General features: G+C 38.6%; 1 protein-coding gene across 5 annotated transcripts in view; it reads right to left on the reverse strand.

Moving 5' to 3' along the window:
- Positions 1-13,557, reverse strand: part of LOC105465050 (clathrin heavy chain linker domain containing 1) — a 67,116-nt gene that overhangs the window by 42,008 nt on the left and 11,551 nt on the right. For 4 of the 5 annotated variants that reach the window (XM_011713256.3, XM_011713258.3, XM_011713255.3 and 1 more), the window contains 5 exons: positions 9,590-9,777; positions 4,766-4,899; positions 1,784-1,985; positions 1,558-1,670; positions 1,087-1,171 (listed from right to left, as the gene is read on the reverse strand). In XM_011713256.3, the coding sequence (XP_011711558.2) occupies positions 1,087-1,171; positions 1,558-1,670; positions 1,784-1,985; positions 4,766-4,899; positions 9,590-9,777 (722 nt within the window). The remainder of the gene's footprint in view (positions 1-1,086; positions 1,172-1,557; positions 1,671-1,783; positions 1,986-4,765; positions 4,900-9,589; positions 9,778-13,557) is intronic. The other variant, XM_011713261.3, reaches the window with a different exon arrangement.

Raw genomic sequence — 13,557 nt, forward strand, 5'->3', positions numbered from 1 at the left:
ACATTTTGTTAATGTTATTCTCTGTATTTTTATGAATACTTGAAAAGATTTGATAAAAGTAATATTTGATAAAAAGTAAACAAAGTATAAAAAAGGATACAGTCTTAAATCTCTTTAATCTTCTATTATATACTATATATAATAACTTAAGTATTAGGGAGAAATATGCCTTCTTAATAAGTCATGGGATAGAAATAATGAGAAAGAAAGGACTGAATTGGCTAGAATAATCTGAATCAGGAAGACATTCTCAAAAACATTTTGTAACATCAGGTTGATAGCTAGGAAATGTAAGAAAAATACAGGTTGAGATTCCCTTATCCTAAATGCTTGGGACCAGAAATGTTTTGGATTTCAGATTTTTTCATATTTTAGAATATATGCATATACATAATGAGATATCTTGGGGATGAGACCCAAGTCTAAACACAAAATTTATATTTCATATATACCATATACACATAGCCTGAAGGTAATTTTGTGTAATACTTTTTTTTTTTTTTTTTTGAGTCTTGCACCATTGCTTGGGCTAGAGTGTGCAGTGGCACAATCTCAGCTCACTGCAACCTCTGCCTCCCAGGTTCAAGCAATTCTCCTGCCTCATTCTCCCTAGTAGCTGGCATTACAGGCATCCGCCACCACGCCCAGCTAATTTTTTGTATTTTTAGTACAGATGGAGTTTCACCATGTTGGCCAGGCTGGTCTCGAACTCCTGACCTTGTGATTCACCCGCCTCAGCCTCCCAAAGCATTGGGATTACAGGCGTGAGCCACTGTGCCCAGCCGGTAATTTTATATAATACTTCTAATAATTTTGTGCATGAAACAAAGTTTGTGTACATTGATTCATCAGAAAACACAGGTATCACTATCTCATGTCAGTGCTCAAAATTTTTTGGATTTTGGAGCATTTCAGATTTCAAATTTTCGGATTAGGAATGCTTAACCTGTATAAATAAAACATATCAACATTATAATCCTCTTATCTCCTCTGAAAAACCTCCTAGATTCCCAATGTGGTATTTTATTCGCAAAGAATCTATGAAAAAATATAATTCTGAAAAATTAAAGCTTTTAAAATAGTTGCCTTTCAATGTAGTGAAGCATAATTTCAGCTTCTTTTGCCCTGTGTGGATCATCTTCCATTAGTTCTTCAACAATGCCTTGGTCACCTGTAAATATTGAAAGTACCACTGGAAGATATTTAAGGTTACTTATCAATAGAAAACAATAAACATACATGTGTTTAATACCAACAACTTATTGCTATAGATCCTAACAGCATCAACCTCTTCCAAAACTTAGTGGCCTCCTCCTCCCTTTCCTCTTTATGTTGATGTACATTTTCAGGCATTCTGTCTTTGGCTCACCAAGTCTGTTCTTTACTAATTACCTGTTAGTTAGCTGTTGAAGGAAGGAACCCATAGGGTAACAGAGAACTAGCTGAAGTATGTTTTTGCTTTTTTTTAACTCGGCCTAAGAAAACCCCATTCTAACTTTCTAGGGGAAAAAAATGTCTTCCATTATTGCTACTAATTTAAAAATATAGATAATCTACCTTGTAAATATTTGGTTTTCTGAATTTGCTCCACAAAGTCTTGAAATGGGCTGCTCATATCAGATTTTACCCATGAAATAAGTGCCTGTGAAATTATCTGCAGTCTTTGATGACTATAAAGATAAAAAACGTCAATAACATACTGAGCCTAAAATCAAATGGTGGAATATTAGAATAAACACAAATAAAACTCCAAACTTCAAAAACCTATGATCAACTTCCATACCAAAACTGTAACTTTCTGTTCAGATTTTCAGCTACATCTCGCCGTTTTAATAACACAATCATTTCTTCATCTAAATCAGACTTCCTCTGAGCTGGCACATATTTTATCAACATAGCTTGTTTAATTTCTGCATATTTATCTTCAAGATGTTTCATATATTTAGTGAGAGCATCTAGATTCATGGATTCTTGGAGAGTCATGCCTATGGGAAAAGGGAACAAATCAAACAGGCCAAGCCATGTGTGGGACGTCTGTGTTCAAAGAGCAAGTCTTAGAAAGACAGTTCACTATGTTAAGAAACAATTTAGAAATTATAGTATGTACTTACAGCTTACTGAACATAGGTAAAATTAGCATAAACTTGTAAATGGCTAGCAGGTTATTATTGATTGATTGATTGATTGATTGTATAGAGACAGTCTAGTCTTAAACTCCTGGGCTCAAGCAATCTGCCCACTTCAGCCTTCCAAAGCGCTGGGATTAAAGGCGTGAGCCACTGTGCCAGGCCAGGCTAGCAGTTTTATTTTAATTTATTTTATTTTTATTTTTTTTGAGACAGAGTCTCACTCTGCTGCCCAGGCTGGAGTGCAGTGATGTAATCTTGGCTCACTGCAATATCCGTCTCCCAGTTCAAGCGATTCTCCTGCCTCAACTTCCTGTAGTAGCTGGGACTATAGGCGCGTGCCACCATGCCTGGCTAATTTTTGTATTTTTAGTAGAGACGGGGTTTCACCATGTTGGCCAGGATGGTCTTGAACTCCTGACCTCAGGTGATTCACTCACCTCGGCCTCCCAAAGTGCTGGGATTACAGGCATGAGCCACCACACCCGGCCTCAGGCTAGCAGTTTTAAACATTATCAATGAAGACTCAGTGAAGACTGAGAACACACAAACCTTAGCATCTGAAAAAAATTTTTTTAGTGATTTCATTAACATACCCTGAAGACCCCTAAATATCACTCTTACTCAGTAACACCAAGAGCTTCTGCCTAACAATTCAGGATTTGTCAACTGATTTCTCTCTAAACAAATCTCTCATTACCCTATTATAGCGAACCCCAGAGTAATCAGTTTATTATTCCCAACACAAATATAAATGCCTGCCAAATCTTCAGTCCTCTCTCTCACTGTCCCCTCTACTTATTATTCCTCTCTCTCTTTCTATTCAAATGCCTTTGAGAGAGAGAGAGAGAGACTCTCACAGGGTCTACCCAGGCTGGTCTCAAACTCCTGGGCTCAAGAGATCCTCTCACTTCAGCATCCCAAAGTAATTACAGGCATGAGCCACTGTGCCCAGCCCTAAATAATCTTCCTTTCTCATCTGGGCCAATTGTTGACTTCAGTACATATCACAAAATACTCCTCCTCCAAAAACTTACCTGAATTGATTCTACTTGATTTTAACCAGTCCCTTACCCAGAATCTTCTCAGCACTTAGTCGCAATTTGCCAGTTATACCGTACTTATTAATGTGTATCTTATTCATCATTTGCTAGTCACAATTTTATATTTGAAAGTGAATCTAGGCCGGGCACGGTGGCTCACGCCTGTAATCCCAACACTTTGGGAGGGCAAGGCGGGTGGATCACAAGGTCAGGAGATCGAGACCATCCTGGCTAACACAGTGAAACCCCGTCTCTACTAAAAACACAAAGAAATTAGCCAGGTGTGGTGGCAGGCACCTGTAGTCCCAGTTACTCGGGAGGCTGAGGCAGGAGAATGGTGTGAACCCAGGAGGCGGAGCTCGCAGTGAGCCGAGATCGGGCCACTGCACTCCAGCCTGGGTGACAGAGCGAAACTCCGTCTCAAAAAAAAAAGAAAGTGAATCTAGTCCCCACTTTTATGAAACACAAGATGATTATTCAACCTCAGTTGAAATCCTCTAGTATAGAGTAGCTCATTACTTCAAGACATAGCTTCTTCCACCGAGACCAAATCTGGCTTCCTAAAATTCTACCTATTAATCCTGCCTCAGAATAAACACTAGCCAAAATCTTTAAAAGTTTGGAATACCATTATGTATTCTCAAAGTCATTCTTTTTTCCAGGATGAATATTTGTAATTCCTCTATCCACTCATCGTAAAAACCTCTCCATATCCTAGATGAATTCCAGGATATACTACAATTTCTTAAAATATGGTAACAGTATTATGCTGAAAATGTGGAAGCAGTGAATGCTGACATCAACATGAATCAACAATATCCACCAAAACTTAATACACTACAGTTTACTTTATATTATACCAGTGGTTCTCAAACTTTAGAGTGCATCAAAAAAACCTGAAGTGGCTGGGCACAGTGGCTCACGCCTTTAATCCCAGCACTTTGGGAGGCTGAGGCGGGTGGATCGCTTGAGCCCAGGAGTTTGAGACCAGCGTGGACAACATGATGAAACCTCGTCTCTACTAAAAACACAAAAATTAGCTGGGCATAGTGGCACACACCTGTAATCCCAGCTACTTGGGAGGCCAAGGCACAAGAATCGCTTGAACCCTGGAGAGGGAAGTTGCTATGGGCCGAGATCACACCACTGCACGCCCAGCCTGGGTGCCTGAGAGAGACTAGGTGTCAAAAAAAAAAAAAAAAAAAAAGAAAAGAAAAAGAAAAGAAAATCCTGAAGGACTTGTTAAGACACTGCTGAACTCCACCCATCGAGTTTCTGACACAGTGAAGTCTCTGATCTGATGGGAACCATGAATCTGCATTTCTAAGAGGTCTTTAGGTGATGCTGACATTGATACAGGAACCACACTTCAGGAGCCACTGCATTACACTTTATATAACCCAGCTGACTGAAACTCAATCTTTTAGAGTTTGTTTTTCCATTCCCTTGAATCTACCTAGAGTCCTGACTAAAATTGTGTACAACACACATGTGCAAGATACACATACATCAGCACATTTATAATAATGCGTGGCTTAGGTAAAAAATTGGAAATAATCAGGATTTCTCTCAAATATTTTAAACAAAATACAATACCTGGAATAGGTTTTGAAGGATCTTTGGAGAAAGTACAATATTTTACTTCTTTCGTGTCATACGCTGCCCTAGACTGCTTGATTTGATCTATTTGAGATTGAATCTTCGAGGAATTATTTTCAATAATCCTCATTCTGGAAAACAGAAAGGCTTTATTATGTCTTTCAACTAACTTAATTCTTGAACCACAAAACCTCAAGTAAAACAGTTTAAATCATTACTTTATTTTGAACCATTATGGACTAGGTGAAATGCCCTGAAAAAGTTATCTAGCCTCACAAATGAGGAACAATTTTCTTTCTGAGCATCAATAAAATCTCATACTACGATTCTGAACCCTACTGGAAATTCATAAGTGCTAATCACAATAATATGGCCACAAACTATTCTCTTTAGCAGAAAATTACTTTTGTAATTTAAAAATTCTTTTGGTAGGTAATTATATTAATTTCCTGTGGCAACTGTAACAAATTACCACTAACTTGGTGACTTCAAACAACAGAAATTTATTCTCTTACAATTCTGGAAGCCAGAAATTCAAAATCAGTATCACCGGACCAAAATCAAAGTGTTGGCAGAGCCATGCTTCCTTCAGAATCTGTTCCTTACCTTTTCCAGCCTTGGGGCTGCAGGCATTCTGACTTTATCACTTCAGTCTCTGCCTCTGTGGTCATACCGCCTTCTCCTCTGCCTGTGGCAAAGCTCCTATTTCCCTCTTATTAGGACATTTATGATCATATTTAGGCCTTACTTTTATAACCTCCCTATATCAAAAACTTTAATTACATCTGCAAAGACCCTTTGTCCAAATAAGGTTAACATTTAGGGGTTCTAGAGAGTAGGACCTGATGTCTTTGAGAACTGTTATTCAGCCCACTACAGTAATTTTGATCCTAGAGCTAGAGGAAGGACAGCACTTTCCTGAGATAAAACTAAGTTTACCTAGAAATGAAAATTTTGAACACCAAAAGGTAGTATAAACTTTTCTTAAGCATTATTTGAAGTTTTCTTCCTAGTTATGTTGGCCCAAGGGAGAAATAACATATTAAAATACACACAGAAAAATTATTTTTGACACTTGTTAAAGCATGGTAAGGAAGACTTTTTTCAAGAGGGGCCATGCCAATAGGTACAGGAACCACTGCAACGGAGAATGATTGGATTCAATCTGAATATGACATGGCAAGTGGGAATTTATAGCTAAGGAGCAAGGTGGGGTCAGTGGATGACAAATTACTAAAAGAAAACATGAGCTGTGAGGAGAGATTCTGGATCAATGGACCTAAGAGGATTCCTGTTGAAGGCAGGCCACGGTAATTAGACATCACCTGGAGGATGGTTCGGGGATCACATGTCATGGATGGGGAGTTCTGGCTAAACTTACTTTACAGGATTCTTGCTAAAACGGAATGGTGCAGAGATGAATGTAGAAGTCCAAAAGTCGGGCCTAGTTGAAAAGGGTTCAGGGAAGCCTGAGTAAAATTTGATCAGGAAGATAATTTTTGTCAATATATAAATGTCACAGTGTTTTTGGCAAATTAAAAACAAGTTTGGGCCAGGCTCAGTGGTTCACACCTGTAATCCCAACACTTTGGGAGGCCGAGGCAGGCAGATCATGAGGTCAGGAGTTTGAGACCAGCCTGACCGACATGGTGAAACCCCATCTCTACTAAGAATACAACAGTTAGCTGGGTGTGATGGTGGGCACCTGTAATCCGAGCTACTTGAAAGGCTGAGGCAGGAGAATAATTTGAACCTGGAAGGTGGAGGTCGCAGTGAGCTGAGATCATGCCATTGCACTCCAGCCTGGATGACAGGGCAAGACTACGTCTCAAAAATAAAAAATAAAATAAAAAACAAGTTTGTCAGTAGATACTGCTGGCTGCTGCTTCTGATTATTATATAGTGTTCTTGGTAACTATTGATGGCTCAGAGTAAGAGCTTGCAGTATTAATGAAAGGACTGTGGGAATAAAATATCCACTGGCTTTATTCCAAATTGATTTGTGCTTATAAACGAAAGATATGTTAAAAAAAAAAAAAAGGCAGGTTTTCAAAAGAAACTGAAAGCAGATACTTGTACATGAATTTTCAGAGTGGCATTATTCACATAGACAAAAATGGAAACAATCCAAGTGTTGAAAAACAGATGAATGGATAAACAAAATGTAGTACATACATACAATGGAGTATTATTCAGCCATAAAAAGGAATTAAATTCTAATACATGTTACCACATGGATGAGAAAGTATCTAACTGTTGCTCCCTTCTATGCTAATTTTATGATCTCTATTTTTGACAACTTCACTAAGATGAACCTAGTTGAGTATTTCTTAGTATTTATCATGCTTGGGATTCTTTGGGTTTGTTGAATCTGTGAATCCGTATCTTTCACATATTTTCAGTGTTACATTTGGTAAATGATGGATACATTATTTTTATAGATAATTTTAAGTCAACTTGGAAAACTATGCAAAGTTTGACCTCCATCTCTGGTAATATGACTGGCTAGATGCTGAGATAGATCTTCCTATTAGGAAAAAGTACTACATAATATATTTTTTAAAAATCTTTCCAAAAGAAAGTCAAAATCAGGGCAAAATCTAACAGAAGACAGAAAACTCGTAGCCATTATTTCTTCAAATATTGTCTGTGTCCCATATTCTCTTCATTGTAGAGCTGTGATTAGACATAATAATATGACCTTCTCACTCTGTCCTCCATATCGTTTTATAATAGCTTTATTGAGATATAGTTCACACACCTTAAGAATCATCCTTGTAAAGTACACATAATTCAAGGAATTTTAGCACAGTTGTGCAACCACAACCACTATTTAATTCCAGAACATTTCATTGGCCCAAAATAAACTATATACCCATCAGCAATCAGCTGAGTAAAGGGCAATTTTCCCTGCATTCCCAGGGTTGGAGCAGTTTACCTCTGGTTCACCCTACGATGGTATACCTAGCCTTTTACCATCCAGCTTTATATGGTGAGTGTTTCCCAATAGACTATACCATGTGGAGCAATCCTGGGCTTTGGTTTTTATTCTGCATGCGATAGTAAAAACTGAAAATTATGGTCACTAGTTTTTTAAAAAGTGTTCTCGGGGTCAAAGCAGTTTTAGTGCTCCACTTATCTTTTGTCTTCTGTTAGATTATGCCTTGATTCTGACTTTCTGATGCTTTTGGAAAGATTTTTGAAAAAATATATTATGTAGTGTTTTTCCCCAGTAGAAAGGTCTATCTCAACATCTAGCCAGCCATATTACCAGAAATAGAGGTCAAACTTTGCATAGTTTTCCAAGTTGATTTAAAATTATCTATAAAAGGCTGGGCACAGTGGCTCATGCCTGTAATCCCAGCACTTTGGGAGGCTGAGGTGGGCGGATCACCTGAGGTCAGGAGTTCAAGACCAGCCTGGCCAACATGGTGAAACCCCATCTCTACTAAAAATACAAAAAGAAAAATTAGACGGGCGTGGTGGCGGGAACCTGTAATCCCAGCTACTTGGGACACTGAGGCAGGAGAATCGGTTGAATCTGGGAGACGGAGGTTGCAGTGAGCCATGAGCCAAGATCACGCCATTGCATTCCAGCCTGGACAAGAGCAAAACTCCATCTCAAAAAAAAAAAAAAAAAAAATTATCTATAAAAATAATTTATCCATCATTGACCAAATGTAATACTGAAAATATAAGACTACTCAACAAGATTGAGCATCTTATCCTCTCCCAGTAGGTTATTTACCTTTGTGAATAACAGGATTAAGTGCTCTAATTCAGATAGTAATTATGAAATTATACTATTAAATCTTCCATGGAGGAAATTACCTGGAGCAATTACCTGTATCCCTTATTTATTTTATTTTAGTCCTTTTTTTTTTTTTCCCTTGAGATGGGTTCTCACTCTGTCACCCAGGCTGGAGTGCAGTGGTGCAATCGTGGCTCACTTGTCTCCATCTCTCAGGCTTAACCAATCCTCCCACCTCAGCCTTCCAAGCAACTGGGACCACACCCAGCTAATTTTTTTTTGAACTTGTAAAGACAGGGACTCACCATGTTGCCCAGGCTGATCTCAAACTCCTGGGCTCAGGCAATCCTCCTACCTCGGCCTCCCAAAGTGCTGGGATTACAGGTGATGAGCCACCCTATGTGGACCCTCATTTTATGATACGACAATGTGCTTTCAATTATACTAAGAGGGGCAGGAGTGGTGGCTCATGCCTGTAATCCCAGCACTTTGGGAGGCCAAGGCATGCAGATCACTTGAGCTCACAAGTTGGAGACCAACCTGGGCAACATGGCAAGACCCCATCTCTACAGAAAATACAAAAATTAGCCTGACATAGCAAAACTCCACCTCTACAGAAAAAAAAAAAAAATACAAAAATTAGCCAGGTATGGTAGCTTTTGCCTGTACTCCCAGCTACTTGGGAGGCTGAGGTGGGAGGATCACTTGTGCCTGGGAGGCAGAGGTTGCAGTGGGCCAAGATCAAGCTACTGCATTCCAGCCTGGGCAACAAGAATGAAACCCTGCCTCAAAAAAAAAAAAAAAAAAAAAAAAAAAATATATATATATATATATATATATACACACACACACACACTAAGAGGTACTATAAGTTCTCAAACAAAAGTAATATTTTTTAATTGAAGTAAATAATACAGTAACTTTAAGTTACTAGGAGAAGGTAACATAAAAATGTGTCTTTTAAGTAAAATTGAAAAATAAGACTAAGAGCCACCGGCTAGAGTTACACTGCTAGTTATTATAATCAAGCAACAACTACTATCTTTTGGGCTAGTTACTAAAATACTTACTTTGCTTCAAGTTGGATTGTTCTTTTCCTGTGATATACCAAAGCTGTAGGCTCTGCTGCCAAACCTTTAAGTTTTCCATGAAGACAAAATGCAGTTCTTCGGCCTTTCTTTATTGTCTCAATAAAGGCATCATATTCTTTTTTGATTGAAGTAAGAATGGATTTGTATGCAGTGACATGCTCTATTACCTGAAATATTATTTTTCTGCCTATGGTATTGATATTTTTTTCTAAAAGACTATGGATTGAAATTCTCACAAATAACATTATAGATTATTTTTAAAATGAAATATGATTAGCAATTAGAAATCTAAACTTTACAGCAAGCTCAAACATAATTGGACACTAAAGGCAATATTTACTAAATATGTGCTCTTTGTGGAACATTATGGTAGATAATGTGGAGTTTAAATATGAGAGGAAAAAACGACCACATTTTTGTTCTACTTGGTATGAACACATACATTATATGATTTCAGTTAAAACTAATACTAGTTCTAATTTTCCCAATTCTGAATCTTTTAAATATAATTCTGTATCTTCTCTTACTCCCTCCAAATCTAGTCTCTAACTTCATTTAAACCTTAAAATCCTAGATTCTCTTCACCTTCTTATTTTTCTAACCCATCAGCTCCTATTGGCTCATCAATATTCTCAATATCTAATTGCATTTCTAATCCCAGGATGTCATGTGCAACTGTGAAAAATCCCTCATCACTATACATTCATGGCTTCAAATGGTGTTTAGGCACAGAAAATCTCTGGAAGGATAACAGAAGAAAACAGAAACAGTGGGTGCCTGCAGAGAAGGACAGGAGAAGTAGAATCTGTGATGAGAAGGGCCAGACTTTCCATTGTACAATCTCCTGTACTGGTTTATTTATTCATTTTTTGTTAATATTATATATGCATTACCCATGCAAAAATAAAGAAATATTTTTAAATAAGTCAAAAAATAAAAATAGAAAAGTTATAAATAATGTATGGTTTCCAAGTTCTGCACATGAGGATTTCAGAGGGATTGATGAATACAGAGAATAGACAGGCTCAATCCCTAATTTTCTCAGAAAGCTGCAATTATGCTTCCTATTCCTTCTACATCTCTAGCCGCTGGTATCCCCCACTGGCTTTCTTTACCTAGGCAATATCTAGAAAAAATTATCTAGGAAGGCATCTGGTCTATCAGCAAATGATACAAGGAGATTATTGATCTCCTGGCAAGTGCCATGGAGATGACTACACTACCTATCCACCCATATCAAGAATCTTTAGGCCGGGCGCGGTGGCTCAAGCCTGTAATCCCAGCACTTTGGGAGGCCGAGACGGGCGGATCACGAGGTCAGGAGATCGAGACCATCCTGGCTAACACCGTGAAACCCCGTCTCTACTAAAAATACAAAAAACTAGCCGGGCGAGGTGGCGGGTGCCTGTAGTCCCAGCTACTCCGGAGGCTGAGGCAGGAGAATGGCGTAAACCCGGGAGGCGGAGCTTGCAGTGAGCTGAGATCCGGCCACTGCACTCCAGCCCGGGCTACAGAGCAAGACTCCGTCTCAAAAAAAAAAAAAAAAAAAAAGAATCTTTAATAAAACGGAGGTCATCAATCTGTGGCTTTCCAAATTAAGTACCCTGTTGCTCCTGGCCATCTGCTTCATACACTCCTCTGATATGCTCCAACAATCCAAGACAGCTCATATACATTAATGAGTAGATAATAAATATGTAGTGGTATCATGATCAGCTCCCAAGTCTGTTTGCTAGAAGAAACAGATTTCAGAAGAGCACTCATGGGAACCTTTATGAATGCACAGAAAATACACTAAAGTAGAATATGCAAACTGGCACACCACAGGTTGAATACAGCTGGCAATTTTGCTTAACCAACAAAATATTTTAAAATTTAGGAAATTTCACCCCAAAACCACATTTTTAGCTTCTCTTGCAAACTCTGAAAAATCTACCTCCATGGAACCCCTATTCCTTAATGGCAATAATAGCTGGAGTTTTCGATTAGGTTGGTTTTTCATTTTACCACAATCCCCACCACTCCTTATTCTCTTATAGCCAGCCCACTTAACTCTTTTATATTACCTTGGTGGCCTCTGCAGGCATTTAAGTTTGAGAACCCTGCATTAAGGCTGCTACTAAATCCAAGAAAATAACCATAGCTATACTTACCAGTTACAGGGGTCTGAGGGAGAAGAGGTATGGTTTTCATTCCCCCTCAGCTCCTACATACGGATCTGAACTATTTGTACAATATGCTACAGGAACACAAAAGGTCAGCCACTTTACAGAGTCCAGCTACCTCCATAGCCCCGCTCCCCTTTTCTTTTTTGGTAGAGACAGAGTCTTGCTATGTTGCCCAGGCTGGTCTGAAACTCCTGGCCTCAAGTGATGCTTCTACCAATCCTTTCAAAGTTCTAGGATTACAGACACGAGCTATTGCACCCAGCCGAGTAAGTCATCCATTTCTAAAAAAGCTCATTCTTCCAAGCTTTGGTCTTCTTTGCTTACTAGGTTTTTCATTCACCCTGCAATCCACCCCCAACTCTTGGTATGAGTTTCAAGTCCTCCTTGCTTTGATTCAGGCATGATTCTCCAGGTCAAACCATCTATCTTTGATTTTAAACACAATTTGGTATTTGTTCCCTGGTTCAAAGTACCCAGAGAGGCAAGCTGACACTTTTATCTTCTGCCCAACTAGTTCCTTTTAAGAGGGTAGGAAGATCAAAGAAGACAGTCATTAATAGTTCATTAATAATCAAAGGTGCTAAAATAATGTGAAAATGAAAAAGGTAAATTATCTGTTATCAAGAAGCTAGAAGAAAAGTTTCTCAAAGTACCAAATGACTTCCATTTCTAGATCCCCTCTCAGTCCTGAAGAACAGAATTCTTTACAAGGTAAAATTTACAATTATGTAATGTGCAAATAGTACAAATGGAAATCTTTTCTCCTCACTAGGAGAAAAGAAACAGGGACTAGAGACGTCAATATTATTTTCTATTTAACACTGTATGTTTTCTCTAGGAATTAAAGTTACCAACAATACCTCCAAAATGACTTCACTATAACTACATTAATGCAAAGCAAAGAGCTCTTCATGTAAGAAAAATTCTGACAAGTGTTAGCACTCGGGCATGCAAAGATACACGTTACAGTTATGACTTTCCTTTGCTAATTTCACACAGTAGAGTCGCAGCATGACTCTTGATATTTATAAAACCTATTCAATACATTATCTTTATTTAAACATCCATTCAATACATTCCTTGATAACTAAAACACCAAGAGCAGTATCATTGATCATAACGCATATAAAATGAAGCTAACCTGCCAATGTACCAATTCTAAAAGATAGATTTTCTGTATGATATAAAAGGAAGGAAAGGCCGGGCACGGTGGCTCACGACTGTAATCCCAGCACTTTGGGAGGCCTAGGCGGGTGGATCACAAGGTCAGGAGATCGAGACCATCCTGGCTAACACGGTGAAACCCGGTCTCTACTAAAAATACAAAAAATTAGCCAGGTGTGGTGGCGGGCGTCTGTAGTCCCAGCTACTTGGGAGGCTGAGGCAGGAGAATGGTGTGAAGCCGGGAGGCGGAGCTTGCAGTGAGCCGAAATCGCGTGATTGCGCCACTGTGCTCTAGCCTGGGCCACAGAGTGAGACTCCGTCTCAAAAAAAAAAAAAAAAGGAAGGAAGGAAAGACTGTTTCTCTCTATTACTCCTATGATTATGTATCAACTTTCCTTATTCTGGTAGGTATATATCACTATCATATGCTCACTTTCCCTTAGAGTGAGGCACTAGGTTTTTATTTAGAGGAGAAATAAGAGTCATAGTGTACAATGTTTAAAAATTAAAAGACTGAGTTTCTATTTTGCCTGTGGCTGTTTACTCAGAGACCAACAGTTTCTGAAGTCTTAAGGTAAGTACTTCCTCTGGCAAAGAGGAAAGATGCTGATTTCA

The sequence above is a fragment of the Macaca nemestrina genome, chromosome 13 (genome assembly GCF_043159975.1).
Source record: "Macaca nemestrina isolate mMacNem1 chromosome 13, mMacNem.hap1, whole genome shotgun sequence".
Classification (NCBI taxonomy): Eukaryota; Metazoa; Chordata; class Mammalia; order Primates; family Cercopithecidae; genus Macaca; species Macaca nemestrina.